Raw genomic sequence first — 24,046 nt, forward strand, 5'->3', positions numbered from 1 at the left:
GTTGGTCCTTCACTCATCTTCATGTCAGAGCCCTTTAGCAGATAGCTAATCATAGCCTGTTTGAGGGACTGGGGTCTATTCCCAGCACCGTAGGGAGGGACAGAATGAACACATGAAAACAACTCCCCAAACAAGCCAGACGTGGTGTTAATCCCAGCACTTGGGGCGACAGAGAGAGGCAGGAGGATCAGAAGTTCAAGGTTTTCCTTGGCCATATGGCAAGGTCACCCTAGGCTACATGAGACCCTGATTCCAAATACCAAAAATGTAGCTAGAGAGTTGGCTTGGCAGGGAAAGGCACTTGCCATGCAAGCTTGATACCCACGTTTGTTTGTTGTTTGTTTGGAGACAGGGTCTCTCTGTGTAGCCTGGGCTGCCCTGGACTCCTTTTGTAGACCAGGCTGACCTCGAACAAAGATCTGCCTGCTTCCCATGGTGTAACGAGAGAATGAATACCCTAAAATTAAATTGTTCTGTGACTTCCATGTGTCTGCTGTGGCATGCGTATACCCTACACGCACACACACACACACGTACTCACACATGTACTCACACAAATAAGTTCAATTAATTCTTTTTCAAATGTGTTGGGAATGTGGCACAGTTGGTTGGTTGTTTACCTGAGCACTCCTGAGCCCTGGGTTCCATCGCCAGCACCATATAAACTGGTTGTGGTACCACGCGCCCATAATTCCAGCACCTATGAGGCAGAGAGAGGAGGATTAGCACAAGTATCTTTGTCATAGTTCAAGACCAGCCAGAGGGATATGAGACCCTATTTCAAAATGGTGAGAGCAGAAGAGTTGGCTTAGCAGTTAAAAGTACTTTCTATGCCATACAGTGATAGCACACACCTTTTATCCCAGCACTCTGGGAGGCAGAGGAAAACAGATATTTGTGAGTTCAAGGCCAGCCTGGTCTACATAGCAAGCACCAGGACAGCCAAGGCTACCTAGAGAAACCCTGTCTCGAAAAAAAAAAAAAGTACTTGCTTTTTTCAGAGGACAGAGGAGGACATCAGATTCTCTGGAGTTACAGACAGTTGTGAGCTGGCTGATACGGGCGCTGGGAACTGAACTCAGCCCTAGAAAAGTCTTTGCTGTTTTACTTGTAGCTTACACAGATAACCTAAAGGAGTGCCAAACATCAAACCCAGGGCCTTGCACATCCCACGCAAGCACTCTGCAATTGAGCTGTATCCCCAGCCCTTTGTGTGAGTGTGTGTTTGTGTGTACATGTGCACATTTCTCCTTTTTCAGATTCTGAGATAGGACCTCACTAACTTGTGCAGCCAGTACTGAAATGGCTGTATAGCCCAGGCTTGCCTCAAACTCCCAAGCCTCTTGACTCGGCCTCCCAAGTTGCTGGGATGATAAGCGTTCTTGTTTTATTTCTTTTGTGTGAGCACAAAACATTGGAAAAAAGCACCGTAAGGGAGAATGGGTTTGTTTGGCTCACAGGCCCCGGGTACAGTCCATCATTGCAGGGTCAGGATGGCAGAACTTGAAGTCACAGTCATCGCGATCATTTCTGTAGTCCAGGGCAGAGGGAATGATGTGCTCATGCTTGCTGCTCATCTCGCCTTCTCTGTTCTTTCACAGTTCAGGACCCAGACTCGGGGAATGTAGCCACTCCCTTTTAGTCTGGGTGTTCCCACATCAATTAACAAAGTCAGTAACAGCCCTCTACACACAGACCTCTCTGATTTAGAGAACCCCTTATTGAGACTATCTTCTGCTGATTCAAAAAAATAATAATTAAACAAAATTAAAAATGGAGGTTGGAGAGATGGTCTTCTTAATATAAAAATATATACATATATATGTACACACACACTGTATGTGTAAATGTATTTAATGTATTTTTTTGGTGCTGGGAATGGAATCTGGGGCCGAGTGCCTGCTAAGCAAGGACACAACTGCTGAGCTGTGCTCCAGGCCCTTGGCTTTTTTTTGAAACATCGTCTCACTTTGTAGCTCAGGCCGGCCTCAAACTCACAGTCCTCCATGCTCAGACTCTGAATTGCTAAGATCACAGGTGTGGGTCTCTCATCACTGAATCCTGGTGCGTTAACTTCTGATGTTGACATTCTCTTCAGTGTCTGGAATAGACTGGCTGGAGGTGGGTTCTCGAAGGGGGCCTGTCAAAGGCGATTGTAGGTTTCTATTTGAAGGGCATGGTGTGTCCTGGTCCCATCTGGGGGTGTGCTACCCTGCCTCTATCTGAGCTCTCTAGCCTGATTATCACTCCTTTAGTCGAGCCTCCTGACAGTGAAACCTCAGGAGATAATAAACATGGCTTCCTAACATCCTCTGCTTTCTCACAGACAAAGGCCCCAGTGAGGACCCATGGCCGGAAGAGAGGCCAGCGGAAGGTGAGGCCCTGTCTGTCTCCCGTAATTCCCTCTCCACTCTACTGCGGCCCTGTGAGAAATTCTCCTTCCCCTCCCATCTCTCTCCAGCACCCTGCGTTTGGGCTGGGAGCCCTGTGTGAGCTGCGCCGGGTGGGAGAAAGCTCTAGAGTGTGTCAGAACCGGCAGGCTTCTGTCAGAGTCAAGTTTTACCTTCGGTTTGCACAAGTGGTGCCCTCACCTTCCTGAGCAAGATTTTAGGCTTTAGTATGTAAAGCTTGCTTTCTGTATAAAAGATACTATAAGAACAACTGTCCTTTCTCCCCCTCCCTGCCGAGAATAAGGTAGGGTAGGTAGAGAGGCCAAGGTAAGAGTGAAATTCTGTTTATCACTAGCATGAATGCCACCTTGTAGAACCCAGCTTGATGTAGGCAGGATACCTGTAAAGTTATTAGGAAATGTTTGCTGCCCCCTGGTGGCAGTGCGTGCAAATTACAGGCTTACTTTGTTTACGTTGCGTGCTTTACATGGCTGTTGAGCGAGCTGACCTGAAAGTGATGCTGTCAGAGAACAGCCACCAAACCTTTTAGATCTCCGCTGTGGCATAGTTCCCAATCATGTATGCAAAATCCAGGAGTTACAGCAGGCTTCTGTAGAGCTGCCGTTTTTCCCTTGTTCCGTTCCAAAGTTTCACCACAGGGTCTTTCCTGATGCCTTCAGGGCTGGGGTGTGAGCTAAGAAGCACCAAGTTTCTCTATCTAGGAAACTCAACACATGTCTTTTGCCTTCCAGAGAGCCCCGGAGATGTGATCCGGCCCCTGAGGAAGCAGGTGGAGATGCTGTTCAACACAAAATATGGTGAGTAAGGAAAGGGACAGTCCTGCAGGTCAGAGACAGGGACAGAGCTGGGACCCACCCTCAGGATGGTAACACTTGACTGATTGGCCCCTATAGCTCAGCCATGTCAATAGCCTCTGGCAGAGAATTCCACCCTGCTGGCCTACTGCTCCACACATTCTTTTGTTGTTTTTTAAGATTTATTTATTTATTATTTACACAGTATTCTGCCTGTGTGTGTGCCGGCAGGCCAGAAGAGGGCACCAGATGGTTATGAGCTACCGTGTGAGGGCATTAGGGGTGTAGCTCACTGGTAGAGCACCTGCCTAGAATCCCCTAGAGAGGGGTTGGGGTATGGCTTAGTGGCAAAGTTCTTTTTTAGCACCTATCAGCCCTTGGTTCCATTCCCAGCCTTACAATAAGACAAACCTGAGTCCAGGAAAATGGAAGAGATTAAAGAGGCCTGTTTTCTGTAGCTCCTCAAGTTTGCCAGGTGCTGGCTTCTCACGAGCCCTCTCCTGCCTTCCACACATAGTCCTAAGTCTGCTTTGCAAATGCGGAACTGTGAAGCCTGCTGTAGCTGTCAATGATGGCTGGCTCAAGGCACCAGGCAGGGGCAGAGAGCCTCAGATAGGGCTAGTCCTAGATCTGGCATGCCTAGATCTGGGCTTTGTGAAGGTTTGGGGGTTTGGAAGGCGGTTTCAGGGGAGAGGGGGCAGCAGTCACATGGCAGAGATACTCTGGTTTCTCTGCTATGAAGGCAGGAGTGAAGAGTGGGTTCATGTTCCTGGGCTGTTTGTGTGCCTCCAGACAAGTCACCTTCACTGGGTACCTTCATCCTTGCCTGCAGGTTAGATGTGCTTTCTGCCCTCTGGCAAGTTTATGGGGTTCAACTGAGTGCTGTCTCTAAAGCCCCCACCTAAAGCAGCTCCTGTGGAGAGGTGGAGGCCGGGATTGGGGTTCGGGGTTGCCTGACAGTAGCCGTGTCTTCGCAGCCAAAGCCATTGGTACCTCAGAGCCAGTCAAGGTGCCCTACTCCAAGTTCCTGATGCACCCCGAGGAGCTGTTCGTCCTGGGACTGCCTGAAGGCATCTCTCTCCGAAGACCCAACTGCTTTGGGATTGCCAAGCTGCGGAAGATCCTGGAGGCTAGCAACAGCATCCAGTTTGTGATCAAAAGGTAAGTCTGGGTGTTCCCGGGCTAGCCACAGACACATGCTGAGAGCCAGTCTCAAAACAGAATGAAAGAAGAAACAAGGAAGAGCGTGCAGGTCTGAGGGTGGCGTCAGAGACGTGGCTCAGCGGGTGAAAATGTTTGCTGTCAAGCCTGATGGACTTGAACTTTATCCCTTCCACCGTTGTGCTCCCAAGCTTTGGGGGTCAGGCCACGGTTCCCCAGGGTTGCCTAGACCATGGGAAAACGCAGATAACTTACATTACAGTTCATAACAGTAGCGCAGTTACAGCTACGAAGCAGCGATGAAAATGATTTCGTGTTTGGGGTCACCACACCATGAGGAACTGTATAAAAGGGTCATGGCGTTAGGAAGGTCGAGACGCAACCTTTACCTTAGACCCAAACAGCAGAAGAGAACTGACCTCCACATGCGTGTCGTGGCATGATGTTCACACACACACACACGTAATAAAGAAGTGAATGTAACCAGACAAGGGCTGGTGGGATGGCTTGGCCCATAAAGGTCCTTGCCACCAAACCTGAAGGCTTGAGTTCGGTCCCCGGACCCGCGTGCTAGAAGGAGAGAATGACCCCAGCAAGCTTATTCTCAGCTCTCCACATGTGAGTTGTGGCCCACACTCACACACACACATACGCTGCGTTTTTTTTGTTTTTTTTTTTTTAAATCAAGTTGTACACATAGACGTGGGGGCTGGCCAGACCCCTCAGGGACACTGTTGAAGCAGCAGCAAACTGGCATCTTCCCGCGGTCCACTTTGCAGACACTTCCTTCCTTTTCTTTTTTATTTACTTGGCTCTCTGTTTTGGTGCGTTTGGCTTTTGAGAGTTTTTGTTTTTAGGACAGGATCTTCCTTTCTAGCTCAGGCTACTCTGGAGTTCACCGTGTAGCCCAGGCTGACCCTACTGATCTTCCTGCTTCCACCTCCCTTCGTGTCCTCTGGTCTTATAGATACGAGCTACCCTGCCCTGCTGGTTCTCCATTAGAACTGGGTGTGACGGTTTCTAACTGTATAGTAGCCCTGGGGAGGCTGAGGTAGGAACAGGTAGATCCATGGTTCTCGGCCTTCCTAACGCTGCAGCCTTTAATACAGTCCTCATGCTGTGGTGACCCCGGCCATAAACTTACTTCCGTTGCCTCTTCATAACTGTGGTTAGGAATCATAATGTAAATATCAGTGTTTTCCAGTGATCTTACACGACCCCTGTAAAATTTGCGTTGGACACCCACCCATCCCCTTGCCCTCAGCTCCCACCTCCCCCATACCCGAGGGGGTTTTGGCCCACAGGTTGAGAGCCACGGCTGTCAAGTTCAGGCTATATCACAATACCGCATCTCAACAAGAAAAACAAAACAAGAGCTGCTTTAGACGAGGCTCAGAGTTTAAACCTCGGTACCCAAATAGTATGAGCAAAAAATGAGCCAGGTGAGGTGTTGTGAACCTGTGATCCACAGTGAGTAGAGAGAAGAAAATCCCTGGTGTTGCTGACCAGCCGGTGTGGCCAAATATGTGGGCCGCAGGTTCAGGGAGAGACCTTACAAACACACAGTGGAGATGGCTCAGCAGTGAGGAATGCCTGCTGGCCTTTCTCAGGGCCTGAGCTTGGCTCCCAGCGTCCTGGACCAGCCACTCATGACCACCTGTAACTCTAGCTCCAGTTGTCTTAGCGCCCTCTTCTGGCTTCTTCAGGCACTACACTGTCTCTTACTACACTGTTTCTCTTCTCTCACACATACACACACACACACACACACACACACACACAATTTAAAAAAAAAAATTACCAAAAATTAACGTGGAGAGCAATTGAGGAAGATGCCGTCTGCTGACTGCTGGCCTCTACAGGCACCTATACACATACGTGTAATACACACATCATTTCCCTGGTAGTCACTCGCTCACACATGGAGGCTGTATTTCAGTGCTAGGCAGTAGGGATCGGATAACATCAAAAGCAGGGACCACCAGCCGGCCCAGGACTTGGGAGGATCCTCAGAGCTCAGAGCTGTTGGTAGCTCCCGTTAACAGGATGGCTGCCCCCGTGTGGCAGGGACCTTAATTGTGTGTTGGTCAGGGCTAAGAAAGCCCATCAGCCAGATCTGTAGACTGAGGTCCGGAGGTGCTGCCGAACACCCCTGCGATGCTTGGACAGATCTCATTGACAGCGCTGATTATGTTTTCTAGACCTGAACTGCTCACTGACGGAGTCAAAGAACCTGTTGTGGATACTCAAGGTACCGGGGCGTGGGCGAGACACAGGTGGGTGTGGGCGGGTGCCGAGTCTCTGCCATACCCCTCCTGATGCCCCTGTCCTATCCCCTACCCTAGGCATTTCCCCACTGCCCCTGTCGGGTTTGCCCCCTCGATGCCACCTGAGACCCCGGGTGCTCCCTCCTCACCTGCCTTCTCTCCCCACCCCACCCCCAGAGAGGGACTCCTGGGACCGTCTTGTGGACGAGACCCCGAAGAGACAGGGACTTCAAGGTAAGTTTAGGCCCGTATAAGCTTAGGCATTCCAGGGTCATGACCTTGAGTGGCTGGGGGGGGGGCGGTGATGGGACAAAGGTGGAAGTGGAAGGCTGGGCCCCACCGGTGGGTTGTAGGGTGCCTGACTTGGTTCCGGAGCCAGACTGTAGCCTGGTAGCTCTGAGTTAGCGTCTGGCTGTCGGGAAGGGGACTCCAGAGCTGCTGTTCTATCTGGGGCGTGGCCATCTACCTTCCTCAGTCAGCCCAGTTCTCACTGCTGTGAAATTGGAGGAGCAGACGGTGGTCAGAACCAGAAAGGCAGACAGGAAAGCAAGTGGTGGCCAGGGGAAGATGTTAAAGGAGCGCCTGCCGCCAGGCCTCAGAGGAGACTCCTGGCCCCCTTAGCATGAGAGGCCAGCCAACATCCTGGCTATCAATAGGGATGTAACTGAGAACAAAACACAGGCTATGTGTGTGCAGCTTAGAGAACTAGTGGGCGTGGCTGGTGTGAGTCCCTGGATGACTTCGTGGTCGACATACTTCTGAGGAGTTGAGAGAGGCAGCAGTGACCAATGATGGAACCAAAACCTGAGATTGGCTGCCAGTCACCTTTGTCACGCCCTCCTCCCAGGCTGCTGGAACATTCCGCCCCGTATTGTGTATCGTACCTCACCCTGTGTAGACCCCTAAAGGCAGACCCGAAGCAGTCTGAGAGTTTCACCAGAGGCCATTTCCTCCTTTCCTTGCCATCCACACATCCATACCTTTTCCCTTCTAAGGCCAGAACAGAATGTAACCTCCCTGAGGTCAAAGGTGCATGGTGGTCCTTAATCAACAGTAACTCAGAATGGTAGAGCCCTTGACTAGAGTCTTCCCCTCCCTGTGAGGAAATAGCAGCATAGGCCAGTATTAGGGCATTTGCCTGTAATCCCCACCCAAGGTGAAGGACTGGGGGTGTGGCTCAGTGGTAGAGCACCTGCCTAGAATCCCCCAGTGAGGGGCTGGGGTGTGGCTCAGTGGTGGAGTATTTCTGTGCCATCTGCAAGGCTCTGGGCTTCATCTTCTGTACCACCACATAATAAGTAGCCCCTGGTGGGGTGGACATTCCCTTCTGTCCCTCTGTCTCCCGTGAGCTCTTTGAAGCCCTTGCTCCCACTCCCATCTGGCCGAAGGCACAGAGACCCTCCTCTCCCTGGTGTCTCACCTCCAGGCTTGTTTATTGTTTTGTTGATTTTCAAATGTCAACAATTAACTCAATTTCTTCTCATTGCTGTTGTTGAAACAGTGTGAGTCCTTCTAGGGAAAACACACACACACACACACACACACACACACACACGAGTCTCATGAAGACTGGTTCTGAAGGACTCTGAGGGGCCCACTCCAAAGATCTGCTAATTGCCAGAGAAGGAGTTCCCTGTAATTAGGAAATCATTTTCCTGTAAAAGTCATCAAGTGCCTTTTAATGTACCAGCCTCTGTCCGTAATTGTATTCGCTTTGCAGAAAATTACGACACCAGACTCTCACGGATCGACATCGCCAACACACTTAGGGAACAAGTCCAAGACCTGTTTAACAAGAAATATGGTGAGTTACAGGCAAGGGTCAGGGGGAGGGGGAGGGCGCTTCCTGCCGGTGGTCAGCTTCATATCGGCAGAGATGTTGATCTATATTTAGGTATTTTCTTGCTTTTTAAGAAGAAATATATTTATTGTTTGGACGGGCACGGTACCCCACCATAAATCCGGTGATCACATTTGTGGGAGTGGGTTCTTTCCTTCCACCGTGGGGATCCTGGCTATCACATTCAATTTGCTGGGTTTCCTTTGTGCACCGAGTCGCCTCGCCAGCTCCTTTATGTTTCCTGAGCATCGACTGTGTGTGCCCGGGACTGGAGACACAGTGAGGGATGTGGTTGGCCGTGCACACCTGTAACCTCGTCTCTCCGGAAGTCTCAGCAGGATTGCTTTGAGTTTCCGGCCAGCATGAGCTACAGAGTATGATTTTGTCAGGATAGAGAGCGTGGCTGCGAGCTGCTGAGGTGGCTTGCAGGGTATGGGTCTTTGCTGCCAGGCCTGACCAGCGTTTGGTTCCTGGAACCCACAGAGTGACAGGAGAGAGCCCGCAACTGCAGGCTGCACTCTTGCCTCTACCGTGTGCATCGTGGAACATGTACACACACAAAGAAATAAAATGTGATCTTGAACTTTTTTTAATAGAGGCTGGGGTGTGCCTCGGTTGGTGACTAGTTGCCGAGCATGTGTGAAACCTTGGTTCAGTGACATCACGTGAACTAGGCAGGATGGCAAACACCCACCATCCCAGCACGGGGGAGGCAGAGGCTGGCGTAGCTCTGAGGCTAGTCACGGCTGCATGATAAGGCCCTGTCTCAGGAAGCGGAGGGAGCCTGAGAAACCGGAACCGCTGCCGTAACCCAGCACCTGGAACCACACAGTGGAGGCCCACCCAGCATGGCTTCACACCAGAAACGCCCCGAACAGTACCCACGTTCATCTCCAAGATCTACCCACACACACTCTCCCAAAGGGCCCTGTGCCCGCTGGGAGAGAAGTGTCCGTACTGAGGCGGCACAGCCTGCTCCTGACTGGCACAGCGTCTTTCTTGTATCCAGGTGAAGCCTTGGGCATCAAATACCCAGTGCAGGTACCCTACAAGCGAATCAAAAGCAATCCAGGCTCGGTGATCATCGAGGGCCTGCCTCCCGGGATCCCATTCCGCAAACCCTGCACCTTCGGCTCCCAGAACCTGGAAAGGATCCTCTCTGTGGCTGACAAGATCAAGTTCACCGTCACCAGGTTCCAGATGAGGAAAGGGGGGTGGTGGGGTGGGGGTGAGATTAGACTGGCTCCAATCGGGAGCTGGTTCCAGAAGTTCCTCCAGGGGGGCTGTTGGAGAGGGAGGCAGACCAGACATCGTCCGGGGGTCCCCCACGCTGACTGTGCATCCTTCCGACCCGCAGCAGCCCCGAACCCAGCCCCATGACAAAGCAAACCCTTTGCACAGGTGGCCTGGGCATCTGGTTAGAATGTGGCTTCTGGGGCCCGGGAGCTGCTTTCATGGGCCAGTGCTTACTGAGCAAGCCTGCATTTGGATGCACCTCAGCACCTGTATAAAAATTGGGGCATGCTGGCATGTACCTGTTAGCCCAGCGGTGGCATATGGGAAGACAGGAGCGGGGAGCCAGGGGCTAGCTGGCTAGCTAGTCTAGCTAAGTGGCTTGTTCTGTGTTCTGTGAGAAACCTTTCCACTGAGAGGGGGCGGGAGCAAGCGAGCGAGCCAGACGGTGCTGGGGGGTGGTGCAGCCTTTAATCCGAACACTTGGGAAGCAGAGACAGGTGGATCTCTGAGTTGGAGGCCAGCCTGATCTATAGAGTGAGTTCCAGAACAGCCAGGACTACACAGAGAAACCCTGTCTCAAAACAAATCGAGGTAGAATGACTGAGGAAGATACTGAAAGTCAATCACTGGCAGGCTCGTACCCAGAGTACCTGATGCTGTACACATGCACACACATGGTACAGACCCCAAAACATGCCTCTCGCCCCGGCACTCAGGAAGTGGATGCAGGATGGTGGTAAGTTGAAGTTAGCCCGGGCTGCATGCTGCAGGATGAGACCCTTTCTCAAACAAAACAGCGCGGCTTGGCTGGCTCCCAGAGTGTGTGGCACACACGAAGCCCAGAGTTCTGGCCCCAGCACCTCCTAAATCAGGGTAGTGATGCACGCCTGTAGTCTCAGCACTCAGGAGGTAGAGGCAGGAGGATCAGAAGTTCGGGGTCAGCCTTAGCTACAACATAGGGAATTCAGGGCTGTCCTGGGCTCTGGGAAGTCCTCTCTCAAAGAGTCAAACATTAAATGCTAACGTCTGAAAAGGGCCCTGGGCATTTGTTTGCAGTTTCTTAGCAAGCGGGTATCATCATGTACTTGGTCTTGTCACCCCCTGAAGCCCCTCTTCTGCTTCCTTCCAGGCCATTCCAAGGACTCATCCCAAAGCCTGGTAAGTGGTGTGTCTGTGGGTTTGAGAGGTATGTGACGCTGGGGTGGGGTTCATGCCCGGTTCTGGGAGTGCAACGCCTAGCCCAGGAGCAGGACCTGGGTACTGCCCTGCTGTGTCCCCAGCCCCCTGTGTGTCTGCCTCAGGCTGGGGGGGAAAGGCTGCAGATGCCCTGGGTGGACCTTCGAGTTTGAAGTTTACTTGGTCTACAGGGTGAGTTCCAGGACAGCCAGGGCTACACAGAGAAACCCTATCTTGAAAAACCAAACCAAAAACAGAACTCCTATGATATCCCCACTGAAAGGCTGGGGTGTGTCCGAGTGGTAGAGCACCTGCCTAGAATCCCCTAGTCAGGGGCTGGGCAATGGCTAAATCAAGCCTGTTAAGATTATATGTAGCAGAACGTGGTATCAAACGCCTTAAATCCCAGCACTCAGGAGCCAGAAGGAGGGGGATCTCTGTGAGTTCCAGGACAGCCAAGGCCACACAGAGAAACCCTCTCTGGACTCGACTCTCCCCCAACTCCCCAAAAAAGAGATTTTGTATGTGTTGCTGGGGCTGGAACCATGGTCTCTTGCATGCTAGGCAAGCCCCTATATCTCTAGCTTTACCTCTAGTCCCCAAGACCCTTTCTTCAAAGGATTTTAAAGCAAAACAAACAGAAACTCTGGCATTCGTCTACCCTCTGCAACAGCTCACTGAGTAGACTCTGTGCTCCTGTGCCCACTGAGAAAGCCCTGGGTGAGGTCAGAGGTTGAGCCAGGGCTTGGAGGGGTTGGGGCTGGAATGAGTACTTCCTCAGGAAGGACAGCTGGGCAGGCCTGTGAGCACAGAGGGCTGTCCACCAGTGAGAGATCCAGGAGGTCCCTTCTGTGGGGCTGACCCTGGTTCCCTAACAAGCCCCTCCCCTCCACCGCAACTCCTGAGTTTGGGAATGCAGGCCTCCTGGCTCCAGACTGGTAACCGGTGACTACCTGAGCTAATGGTACTGCTGGGTGGTGCTGCTCCTGTCCCCCGAGGGGGGGGGAGAAGGGGAGGTAGGCGCGGTGCGAAAGTGTGGCTGGACCTCCTGCCTCCGTAGAAACTCAGTGAGTTTACCTCAGCCAATCCCCACAGCCCCGAGGCTCTCCCTGCCTTCCACACCCCACTTGTTTGGGGGGCAGAGTCTTTGTATGTATCCCAGACTGGCCTCAAATTTGTGATCCTCCTGCCTCAGCCCCCACTCTTGATATTAGAGTTATATGCTCCCACTCTGGGGTTGATTACTTTCTCACAGGAGGAAACGTAAGAGTTTAAGAGAATTTCTCAGAGCCACAGCATGTGACTCACCTGGCTGAGATCTGAAAGGAGATCGTCCCCACTTTTTGCGGGAGCCAAGTTGGACGTTGTGACCACCCTCCCCACCATCTCTCCCTCCCTGCCCTCATCCACTGTGCTAAAACCCTGAGCCTGCTGAGTGTCACTTTATCACCCGCTCCTGACACTAGCTGCAATCACACGGGGCCTGTCTACAATCTTAAACTCCCAGTTTGAAACTGGTGTATTTACTTGATTGATGGGTTTTATTCTTTGGTTTTAGGATTTTGGCTTGTTTGTTTTGTTTTCCCAGACACGGTTTCTCTGTGTAGTGCTAGCTAGATGTCCTGGAACTAGCTCTGTAGACCAGGCTGGCCTCAAACTCAGAGATCAGCCTGCCTCTGTCTCCTGAGTGCTGGGATTAAAGACTTGCACCACCACCACCTGGTTCTGGTTTTAGAATTCTCATGGGGGTGGGGGTGGGGGCATTGTGCACACGCCTGCAGAGGTCAAAGAGCAACGCTGGATGTTGGTCCTGTAAAGCTGCTCTTTTTTTTTTTTTAAGATATTATCTCTCATTAGCCTGAAGCTAAGGCTGGCCTGTCTGTGCCTCTCCAGTGACAGAATTACAATTTCACACTACAACAGTTAACTTTTAAGAAAAGAAAAGTGTTTGTGAATGGAACACCTTCAGAGGCCAGAAGATGTTACCTGAAGTTCCCAGTTGTGAGCTGCCTGACACAGGCCCTGATAACTTGAACTCAGGTCCTCAGAGCCATCTCTCCAGTCTGGCTTTAAAACAAAGGAAAAAATTACAGCTGGGCTTGTAACCCCAGCACTCATGGAGGCGGAGGCAGGTGGATTTCTGTGAGTTTGAAGCCTGCCTGGTCTACAAAGCAAGTCCAGGACAGCCATGGCTACACAGAGAAACCCTGTCTCAAAAAAAATAAATACTGCATATTTGGCGCATGCGCCTGTGTGTGTGTGTGTGTGTGTGTGTGTGTGTGTGTGTGTATGTGTGTGTGTGGTGTGTGTACTTACAGAGAGCTTCCTGTCTCTGCCTCCTGAGTCCTGGGATTAAAAGTGGACCACCACCACCACCCAGCTCTCACCTGTCTTTGACCTATGTAGCCCAGGCTAGCCTTGAATCTGCAATCCTTCTCTTCTTCCTCCCAGGTAACTGGAATTACGGGTTCATGCCGCCAGGTCTGGTGTGGTTTGGGTTTTATTTTCAGGCACTAGGGTTCTGTTTTCCAAATGGCGTCAGAATTGACTTCTCTGGTGGTAACTATGGTGAGCAGCTTCCACCGGGGCAGGTGGACTACAGAAGATAACACTGGAGCCAAGGACAGGAAGGTCTACTGGGGGGATGGGCCCAGAGAGAGAGGAAGTGAGATCTAGAATAGGTGGACAGGCCTGTAATCCCAGCACTCTCGGGTACAGAGGCAGGTGGATCTCCGAGCTTGAGGCCAGCCTGGTCTACAAAGTGAGTTCCTGGGTCCAGGACAGCCAAGGCTAGGGGGAGGATCTAGAATGGGATGGGGTGGCTGATGAGGAAGGTGGTGAGAAAGATGGATAATGAAGGTGACATTTGCCTAAAGGTCTGTGTTTGCAGAATTCTGAGTGGCGAGCGGGGTAGGGGGGAAAGCCAGAGCTTTGGGAGTAGTGAATTCCCTGTCACCAGAGACATTCAAGCTCAGGTTAGGTCACTTACCACAGAGAATGTTCTTACAGGGTTTGCTGCAAGGGAGGGTGGAAAGAGCTGTTCCCACATACCTGACAGGACCCACTTCCCTTTGCCGCCCAGTTATGACCCTCCAAACAGCCAGGCCCTTCCGCTGCAGGGTGGGGTGGTCTGGGGTCCCAGCACCTGGGAGGAGTTCAAGGCCAGCTTCAGTTACATGGTAAGTTTGAGGCTAGCCTGGGCTACAAGAGACCTTGTCTCAGAACCGAATAATAATAGGGACTTGAGGGATGGCTCAGAGGTTGAGAGTGTTTGCTGCTTTTTCCAGAGGCCCTGAGGTCAGCTTTTAGCAACAATATCAGGTGGCCCACAACTCCAGTGCCTGAGGGCCCAATGCCCACTTTTGGCCACCACAGGCACCGGCAGACACTTGGCATGCTTGCATGTCCTTGTGCACACACACACCATCATCATCGTCATCGTCATCGTTCAGCAGCAGTATTGTGTCCTCTGGCCCCAGGGTGCGCTGTCAGGGAAGATGGGAAGCACTGGGGTCCCCACAGGCAGAGCACCGGGGCCCTTATCTATAAAACAGGAACAGGGTTGCCTTCTCATTACCGAGGCCAGGTGGGTCTCTCGGGCTCAGAAGTGCTAGCTCTGCAGCCTGGATTAGACCTTGCAGATGTAGGCCTGGCCAACCTTTGCGCTGGGTCCCTGCTGCCCGGAAACCTCAGCACTCCGAGGAGTGAAAGCACTCTGAGGAGTGAAAGCCAAATTCCCAGCAGTCCCAGGCTAATCTAGGACACGCCACAGTGGACTTCCCAGTTCAAGTTCAATTACGAGAAATTATTAGGGCAGATTTAAGCCCCACCTCGGTGGGCATTTACTCCAAGCACTCAGAGAAGAAGAGGGGGGAAATTAAAACTCTTTAATCATTTCATGTTCCCAAAGAGAAACCAGCCCGGAACAGAGATCTCTTGTGGCTTTCTGTGGGTTTAAGCTATCACATTGCTTTCATCTGTAAATTGCTTTCAGGTTCCCACCCCCCTCAAGTTTTGAGCAATTAAATGAGTTTCATGGAGACAGAAACTGCAAGCGTTAGTCATTTTTGAACAAATGGGTAGGTTTACAGTGTCAAAGTATTGTCACACCTATTTCAAGGCAGACCAAGTTGGCTGGTAACCAAGGTCACCCTGCCTGGCTGGAGGAATGATGCTCCTCAGCAACTGCCAGCCAGGGTCTTCCTGGAGCTTCCTGGCAGAGCCAGTGCTACTTCAGGACTTTTTCTCTTCTTTTTTGTTTGTTTCTTTTCTTTCACTTAGTTTTGTTTTGTTTTTTTAAGACAGGGTTTCTCTGTGTAGCTCTGGCTGTCCTGGAACTCGCTCTGTAGACCAGACTGGCCTCAAACTTACAGATCCGCTTGCCTCTGCTTCCCGAGTACTGGGATTAAAAAGGTGTGTGCCACCACCACCTGGCCAACTTAATATTTGCTAAGCAAGTTTATTGGTAAATCTTTTATAACATCGATTTATCACTGAGAAAAGTTCATATCCCCGTTTCTGAGGTGTTGTCTGAGGCCCAGTTTGAAATGCTCAGCTGAGGGGAAGGCCCTGCCAGCTACAGGTAGCAAAAGGCCCTGCTGATGATGCTAAGCCTCTCTCAGTCTATGCCACCTCACAAGTAAGGAGGGCTCCGTGGAGAAGGGAGCCTGACCCAAGCCTGGGAACCAAACTGGGGTTGATCTGACAAGCAGGGAGCAAGGGAGGGACACTACAGGAGCAGGGGCAGTCCCTTTTTCCCCTTTAGGGGCGAAGCTTGCCGTGTCTGAGCTGTGAGTTGGATAAGTATGATCTTTGATTTTGGATAAGTTAACTTACCGCCTGGGATCTTAGATAAGCTCATTGACTCTGTAATCTTGGATGAGTTAGCTCACTGTGTGATCGTAGATCAGTTAGCTTACTCTGTGATGTTGGATAAGTTAACTTACTGTCTCTGGTCTTGGAGAAGCCACCTTACAATCTACAATTTTAGGTAGGTTGACTTACTGTCTTGAGGCCTTTTTTTCTCTGGGACTTCTGGCTTCCCCAAGGCTTGAGGGATATTTTCCTGGCCCCAGTCCTCTAAGTCTCTGCCTTCCTTGCTCTCCACCCTTCCTTCTCTGTCTTGGTCTTAAGGACTCAAAATGATACTGTCTTTTCTCAGTATCTAAAGATGCTGAAATTCCAGCACCAGACACTCCTCCTCTATGCTGCTCTCTATTAACATGGCGCCAGTAATGACCGCCATTCTGTCTCCTAGGAAGCGCTGGCCTCTGCCAGGGTGGGGCAGGGAGGCCTCTGTGGGTAGGTGAGCTGCTGCTGGGCCCAGATCTGCCCCTATGCTTCCTCCGTTATTCCAAAAGGAGCCATGGAGGCACAGGGTGTTTGGGAGACCTGGACCGTTTCTTAGTCTTTGAAAATTCAGCCAGAACCACTGTGACCCATCCTGCCCCTAGATGGTTAAAGATCTCAAGTCCTGCACCCCACACGTTTGGAAAGGAACTTTCATGTCTTTGGGTTGGTAAATAAGAAGCTCTGCAACCCCACAAGGCTGAGGGAGCTTCAGACTTTTCCATAAGACTCCAGAAACTCAGCCGGCCATGGTGGCGCACCCCTGGAATCCCAGCACTCTGGGAAGCAGAGGCAGGCAGATCAGTATGAGTTTGAGTCCAGCCTGGTCTACAAAGCAAGTCCAGGACAACCAGGGTTACACATAAAAATTCACTCTTGAAAAACCGGGAAACAAGACAAAAACAACGGCAAAAGATTCCAGAAATCTTGGGTAAATGTAGGCAGCGGAAGAACTTGGGGATGATTCATTCAGCAATTCAGGAAACCTACAGAGAAAAGGCCATGTCGAGCGGCATCCATTTTTAATCCCAGCTCTGAAGCAGCAGAGGGAAACAAGGGGCTCCCTGGGGCCTGCTAGCCAGCCAGGCTAGCCTGCTTGACCAGTTCCAAATGAGAGACTCTCAAAGTTTTCTGAGAAAGGACCTTGCAGGTGCAAAGCCATGAATACACACACTAACTTCTGAAGACCAACCAAGTCCTTAAGAACAGCAGCACTTTCATCTGAGTTGGTGTGACATCAGCACGGAGTGGCCACCTTATTTGTCTCTGAGCCACTTTAGAAGAGTAAGGGTGGGGCGCAGGTGGGACCGGGTGGGTGCTTGCTGGATACTCTGGTCTTTGTAGTAGACTGACAAGAGGTTAGATGACGGGATAATTGGGAGTTGGGGAAAGAGACAAAACACAGCTGGAAAAACCCCCGGATCAAGGAGACTGGAAGCCCAGAAGGGTCCCAGAGGCGCAGATCTCTGTGTGTGCCACTGTTTGAACAAATTACAAGCTAAGCATTGTAACAGGGTATTTAAAAATACCACACACTCAACAGATGTGTTAGGAAGAGATTTGTTATGTGGAGGTGGAGACAGTGGGAGAGCGTTGGGAGAAGAGAAAGAGAGGAATGGTGCACCACTACCACACACCCCCAGAGAGAGAGAGCAGGGAAGGCAAGAAAACCAAGACACTGAAGAGCACGCAGTGATAGGCCAGTCCTTTATTTCTGGTGCACAGCTCAAGTGCACACCTGATGTAGGCAGGTGATGCCATCCCAGGTTGCTAAGCAACCTAGGAGTGGGCTAGTGCATCGGCTTGTGAACTAAAAAGCATGGTGGCACGCGTCTGCACTCCCCAGCACTCAGGAGTCCAGGCAAGAAGATCAAGCCATCTTTAGCGATCACCTTTGGTTATATGCTGAATTTGAGACTCGGGTAGTGAGCTGCTTGAGACCCTGGCTCAAAGCAAACAAGACAAAATGAAGAAAGAAAAGAAAGAACAAGGAAAGCGGGGAGAAGTGGAGGCAAAAAGAAAAATAACACCCTGGCCTTGACTCAGCTAAAGGCTCAGGACCCAAGCCTGGCAACCTGAGTTCAGTCCCTGGTACCCACTTGGTGTATAAGAGAACACAGACTCCTACAGGTCGTCCTCCGAGCCAAACATGCTTTCATGCATTTCATTCAGCACTCGGGAGGCAGAGGCAGGCAGGTCTCTGAGCGTTCCAGAGCAGCTTACCCTACAAAGCAAGTTAGGGAACGCTTGAGTCACATGGTGAGCCTCTGCTTCAAAAACTGACAAGGGGAGATGGAGAGATGGCCTAGTGGTTAAGAACACTGTCTGCTCTTCCAGAAGTCCTGAGTTCAATTCCCAGCAACCACATACATGGTGGCTCACAACCCTCTGATGCCCCTTTTGGCATGCAGGTGTACATGCAGATAGAGCCTTCATATACTTAAATAAATAAAATCTTTAAAACATACACACACAAACAAAAAAACCCAACAAGTTGCTTTTTGGCCTCCATATTCCTGCCGTGGTCCACATGCATGCATATGTACATACAAACAAAATGAGTTAATTAAAAACAACCTAAGAAAGCTGAGGCAGGAGGATCATGAGATTGAGGCCCAGCTGGAAAAGCAAAAACCCCAGTGAACTTGAACTTGGTGGGAGCTCTTCTTGCTTTTAATCTTGTTATCCAGAAAAGGGAGGGAGCGTGCAACTGTGAGCAGAAGAGGGGGGGGTGGGTATACTCACATACTCCCAAGAGTGGCCCCTGCGTCCTGCGGGAGGCAGCCCATTCCACTCAGCTAGGGGAAGACGAAGGTCATTCAAGGCCCTCGAACTTCCCGCTGAGATGGGCGATGGGCAGCTCTAGCACAGCTGCCACGCCATGTGTGTTGATGCTGTGCAGATACCTGGCTGTGCTTTCATGTACCCGGCCCGTGTGTGTTTGTGCGTGTATCATTCCTTATGAATTCCTTGCGGCTGATACGGTTAATCTTCAGGCTAAGGCAGTGGATTTGAAAGAGTAAGGTGACAATGGCCAAGGTGGATGGCCCCTCAGCAGAGACCAAAACCAGCATAAGCCAAGCTTTGAGTCTAATCCCAGTCCTGGGAAGGCTAAAGCGGAATACACTGTCTCAAATGAACAAAAGGGCAACAGTGTAAAACCCTGTTTTAGAAAAATGAAAACAAGGCCGGTGGTGCACGCCTTTGATCCCAGCACTCAGGAGGAAGAGGCAGGCAGAGTTCAAGGCCAGCCTGCTCTACAAAGGAAGATCAGGAGAGCCAAGGCTACACAGAGAAACCCTGTCTCATAAAGCAAAAAAGAAGAGAGAAGTGAGAACAAAATAAAAAAGGAGGCAGTCCTGGCTGGCGCCTTGTGTCACCGAGTGCTCTGCTACATTTGATCTGGGGCTATGGCTGATTTTCTCCACACTGTTGGCTCCTCTCGGGTGCTCTATGCCTGTGGTAGGGGTTCTGTTTGGAAAATTTTGGTGGGTGGAAAGATGAGTAGGTGGGCAGATGGATGGATGTGTAGATGAGTATATGCTTATGATAGCAAAGCAGTTACAGTGAAGAAGGCAGGATCTAGTGCGGCTGCCCAGCAGGCCAGGGCCATGTTGCATGCTCTGAAGTACGTTGCAGCTCTGTAGTCCGATTGTTTCCCTGCAGATGAGGATGATGCCAACAGACTCGGGGAGAAGGTGATCCTCCGAGAGCAGGTGAAGGAGCTCTTCAATGAGAAATACGGTCAGTGCTTACTCCCCAGTGGCCGGGGTGGATCTGTAGGGCAGCTTGCCTAACTATAGTGGCTGATGGTGTGTGTGTTAGGTACTTTTTCCTATTGCTGTAACAAAGTACCCAAAGGAAGGAAGGGTCTATTGCGGCTCACAGTCTGAGGGTACACAGTCCATCGTGGCGGGGAAGGCATGGCAGCAGGAGCATGAGGCTGCTGGTACCCAGCTCGCTTTGTCCATTTTATTCAGTTCTGGACCCCAGCCGGTGAGGTGGTGCCACCCACACTTAGAGTGGGTCCACGTCAGTTAGCTCAGTCTAGAAACTTCCTCACAGATACACTCAGGCATGAGTCTTGTGGGTAATTCCAGAATCTGTTGATCAGGATTGACCCCCCGTAACGTGCGGGGTTGGGGGGGTTGTTGCTGTCCCTGGGCTGGCTGCCGAGTTGGGCTGCCAGAATCATGATCCTTCCCTGGAGTTTTACATGTTGATGCAGGGCCATCTTTCTATAATTCTGACCTGTGCTCTCCAGGCGAGGCCCTGGGACTGAATCGGCCTGTGTTGGTCCCTTATAAACTGATCCGGGACAGCCCAGATGCCGTGGAGGTGAAAGGCCTCCCGGACGACATCCCCTTCCGGAACCCCAACACCTATGACATCCATCGGCTGGAGAAGATCCTGAAGGCCAGGGAGCATGTGCGGATGGTTATCATCAACCAGCTCCAGTGAGTGCTATGGGGTGGAGAGCAGGGCAAGGGCTGTGGGAGAGAGTGCCACCCTAACCAGGACACACATCATCAGAGTCAGGCAGAGTCTGTCGAAGAGGGAGAATCCTGAATCAAAAAATCAACTCCAGATTTTGTTGTTGTTTTGAGTCTCATGTAGCCCAGGCTGTACTGGACCATACGTGTAGCTAAGGCTGACCTCAAGCTTCCAATCTCCCTGCCTCCACCTCCTCCGTGCTGGGATTATTGGCATGAGCTAATGTATTTGTATAATCCCAGTAATGGAGAGGCAGAAGCAGGATTAGCCTCGGCTACGTAGCAAGACCCTGTCTCTAAAGAAAAAGAGTTTTAGAATTTTTGTGCCCTGGTCACTTGAGCCTGGTTTTGTTGGGAGCATATATATGCATGGTGGAAGGAGACGCTCACCTCCTGAGAGCCAGGGAGCAGAGAGAGACAGAAGGAAGCCATGGTGTGGGCGTCCGCTGAGGACATGCCACACTGACCTCTCCCTCCCCCTAGAGCCAGGGAGCAGAGAGAGACAGAAGGAAGCCGTGGTGCGGGCGTCCACTGAGGACATGCCGCACTGACCTCTCCCTCCCCCTAGGCCCCACCTCCTAAAGGTCTGCCACCCAGGACAGTGTGCCAGCTCGGGAACTACGCACTTACCCCATGGACCACTGAGCCACACTTAGGATGTGAAACTCTAGCTTGAACTGACCTGGCTGTAGCCACAGCAGCTGCATCTCAGCTGTGGAGAGTCAGGTGACCATATCCAAGGGGCAGGCAAGGAGGGGAGAGCTGCTAACTGAGGCCTTGCTTCTCTCTTTTCAGACCTTTTTCGGAAGTCTGCAATGATTCCAAGGTGCCAGGTGAGTCAGAGGCAGGAGAGGCCGGCCTTCTGCCTCATGGGGACTAGTCTATTGCCTTCAAAAATAAAAATAAAAATAAAGCACAGGTAGGCATGACTTTGGGTGGCCCAGCGGATGAAAGTGCTTGCTGATAACCTCGGTCCCTATGAGGGAGAGGGAGCTAACCCCTCCTGCACATGGTCCTCTGGCCTCTGTTCATGTGCCACATACATACACATAAATAAATGTTCCTTTGAAAAGTAGGTGAAGCTGGGTGTGGATCAGTTGGGAGAGTACACACAAAATGCTCCCATGATTCCTCCTGTAAACCAGGTATAGCCGCTCGTGCCTCTAATCCCTGCACCGGGGAGCAGAGGAATGAGGATCAGGAGTCAGGGCCAGCTTCAGCTACGCAGTGACCTGGAGTCCAGCCTAGGCTCCTCTCAACAAATTAAACTGAAATACCTTGGTAGGAAGTGTGTAGAAAAACCGGTCTGAGGGCTTTTAAAGGTGTGGGGTAGACAGCCAGAGTGAAGGTTTACTGAGCTGAGTGAGGTTGTGAAGGTTGTGAAGACAGCTAGAGCCATGTACTGAGGCTGCTGAGGTGGGGGAGGGGTATTTTATCAGCGAGACCTTAGACATGCTTAGGGAATAAAGCTAGACAAGTCAGCCTTAGCCACTTAGTGGGTAGGGAGAGCCGCTGAGCCTAGGATGCCAAGCTAGGGCATTGGAAGAATATAGCTGTAGCTCAGAGGTGGGCGGGCACCTGCTACCATCCGTCCATGATGGGCTGGGGCATGGCTGAGTGGTAGAGCACCTGCCTAGAATCCTCTAGTTGCAAGGGGAGGGGGGGAGATCGTTCATGAGGGGTTGGGAGTGGGGGTCAACATACAGGAAGCCCTGGGTTCTATTCCCAGGACATCAAAACAAGTAAAACACTAAGAATCTAAACGCAGGGGCTTTCTCCAGGGAGTTCAGGAGGCCGACACAGGACGGCCCCCGCCATCCGGCCTCAGCAACTGTTTCTTCCACCAGCCAAAGACAACATTCCCAAGCGCAAGAGAAAGCGGGTCTCTGAAGGCAACTCGGTCTCCTCCTCTTCCTCCTCTTCTTCATCCTCATCCTCTAACCCAGAGTCTGTGGCATCCACCAACCAGATCTCCCTCGTGGTAAAGTCACGCAGATCCGAACTTCACCCTAATTCTTTGTGGCCTTTGGCCCTCCCTCCGGCAGGGCCACCCACACCTCCAGCAACTGGGAGGCACTGGGCTCTGAGAGGGACTCAGCCAACCACGCAGGCGCACGCACAGGCGCAGATGCATCCACCTGTTTTGCCCACAAGATAAACTGAGGGTCTGTGCAGCCAGCTTGGAGTGTGGTTGTCACCAGCCATGTGTGTAAATAAGGACAGCGGGAGCCAGAGGGTAGATGGTCACATGACAGAAAGCCGCGTTGCTGAGTCTGGCCCTTTCCTGTTTCAGAGGAAAACTATAAAGAACCGGGTGTGGCGGCTGTGCCTTTAGACCCAGTAGTGGAGAGAGGGAGAGTCGGAAATTCTAGGCCAGCTGGGGCTATGCCTAACCGGGTACTGGGGGTGCGGCTCGGTGAGCAGGGTGCTTGCCTTACCTGCACGGAGCCTTGGGTTATATTCCCCATAAACTGGACCTGGTGGCACACGCCTGTAATCCCCACGCTGGGGGGGAAAGGCAAGAGGACCAGAAGTTGGAGTCAGCCTCAGCCTCGTGGGAAGTTTGAGGCTTGCCTGGGTTAGCTGGGACTGTCTCAACAAAAAACGATTGAAGGCAAAGAAAAGACTGGTTTTAGGATTTCCAGGTGCTGGCTGTGCCCCTCCAACCCTCTCTGGATACTCACGAAAGCCCAGACTTTGCATTTTTCCCTTGCCTTCGTTTGTATCATTGACAGCTCCCTCCTTTCACCCCGCGAGGTGGGACGGTGCCTCTGGGGTGAAGCTGGGTGTTTGGAGTTTACCACCGCTGCCGACTCAGCCTGCGCTGGTGTCCACTCCCCGTGCTGAGCCCCTGCTGGGGACAGTCACCAGGCTGTCCTGAGCAACCTGGGAGAGCCCTCCTGTCCTCTCAGGGGCTTCATAGGTGACGCTTGAGCTCACCCTCAGAGAAAGCACGCTGACTGTTCTGGAAGTCCTGCCATGACACCTGGAGTCCTAACCTGGTCCCTCTGTCCCCTCTCTCTAGCAGTGGCCAGTGTACATGGTGGACTATTCCGGACTAAACGTGCAGCTTCCGGGCCCCCTTGATTACTAGACCTCAGAGCCGAATCAGGACCTCACCTCAGAAAGACTTAAAGGAAATGTAATTTATGTACAAAGTATATTCGGATATGTATCGATGCCTTTTAGTTTTTCCAATGATTTTTACACTATATTCCTGCCGCCAAGGCCTTTTTAAATAAGTAAAAAAAAGAAAAAAAAAGAAACAAGTGTCACCTTTATTTATTTTTTTCTGGTTGTGTGTATGCTTTTGTTGGTGTGGCCTCACCTGAGGACTGAGTTGGCACACCAGCTCAGGTGCCCCTGACTCCATGTCTGTAAGTCTCGTGCTCCTGAGTGCTGGGCTGTGGTGTCAGGGACAGAGTTGTCTTCTCTCCTGCCAAGGATCTGGGGCCACAGGAGGGGCCACACAGCGAGTCTTCCTTGCACAAAGTCACTCATTCCACCCCGGCCCTGGGACTTTGGTGCACACCTATAATCCCAGTGGAGGCAGGAGGATGGGGAGCTCCCCATTTGCGGCTGAGGAAAACACCTTCAAACATGCTGATCTGACCTCTGATTCCAATATCCATGTAAAAAAGCTGTGACTGCGTTGGTATAGGCCTTTAACCCCAGCAATGGGAGGTTAGAACCAGGGCAACTGCACTGGAGAGATAGTCCAGAGGTTCAGAGCACCGGTGGCTCTTCCAGAGTTCAATTCCCAGCGCCCACATGGTGGCTCACAGCCATCTAAAATGCGATCTGATGCCCTCTTCCAGCC

General features: G+C 51.5%; 1 protein-coding gene across 13 annotated transcripts in view; it reads left to right on the top strand.

Moving 5' to 3' along the window:
* Positions 1 to 23,485, top strand: part of Gtf2ird1 (GTF2I repeat domain containing 1) — an 87,348-nt gene extending 63,863 nt beyond the window's left edge. For 4 of the 13 annotated variants that reach the window (XM_060382240.1, XM_060382239.1, XM_060382241.1 and 1 more), the window contains 12 exons: positions 2,327 to 2,374; positions 3,143 to 3,208; positions 4,183 to 4,366; positions 6,568 to 6,617; positions 6,712 to 6,867; positions 8,354 to 8,437; positions 9,483 to 9,666; positions 10,839 to 10,867; positions 19,400 to 19,477; positions 19,998 to 20,190; positions 21,022 to 21,059; positions 22,008 to 23,485. In XM_060382240.1, coding sequence (XP_060238223.1) covers positions 2,327 to 2,374; positions 3,143 to 3,208; positions 4,183 to 4,366; positions 6,568 to 6,617; positions 6,712 to 6,867; positions 8,354 to 8,437; positions 9,483 to 9,666; positions 10,839 to 10,867; positions 19,400 to 19,477; positions 19,998 to 20,190; positions 21,022 to 21,059; positions 22,008 to 22,384 — 1,487 coding nt within the window. In that variant the 3' untranslated portion in view covers positions 22,385 to 23,485. The remainder of the gene's footprint in view (positions 1 to 2,326; positions 2,375 to 3,142; positions 3,209 to 4,182; positions 4,367 to 6,567; positions 6,618 to 6,711; positions 6,868 to 8,353; positions 8,438 to 9,482; positions 9,667 to 10,838; positions 10,868 to 19,399; positions 19,478 to 19,997; positions 20,191 to 21,021; positions 21,060 to 22,007) is intronic. The other 9 variants (XM_021646658.2, XM_060382242.1, XM_060382234.1 and 6 more) reach the window with 8 other exon arrangements.
* The last annotated feature ends 561 nt before the right edge of the window (positions 23,486 to 24,046 follow it).

This window comes from Meriones unguiculatus, chromosome 4 (genome assembly GCF_030254825.1).
Source record: "Meriones unguiculatus strain TT.TT164.6M chromosome 4, Bangor_MerUng_6.1, whole genome shotgun sequence".
NCBI classification, from domain to species: domain Eukaryota; kingdom Metazoa; phylum Chordata; class Mammalia; order Rodentia; family Muridae; genus Meriones; species Meriones unguiculatus.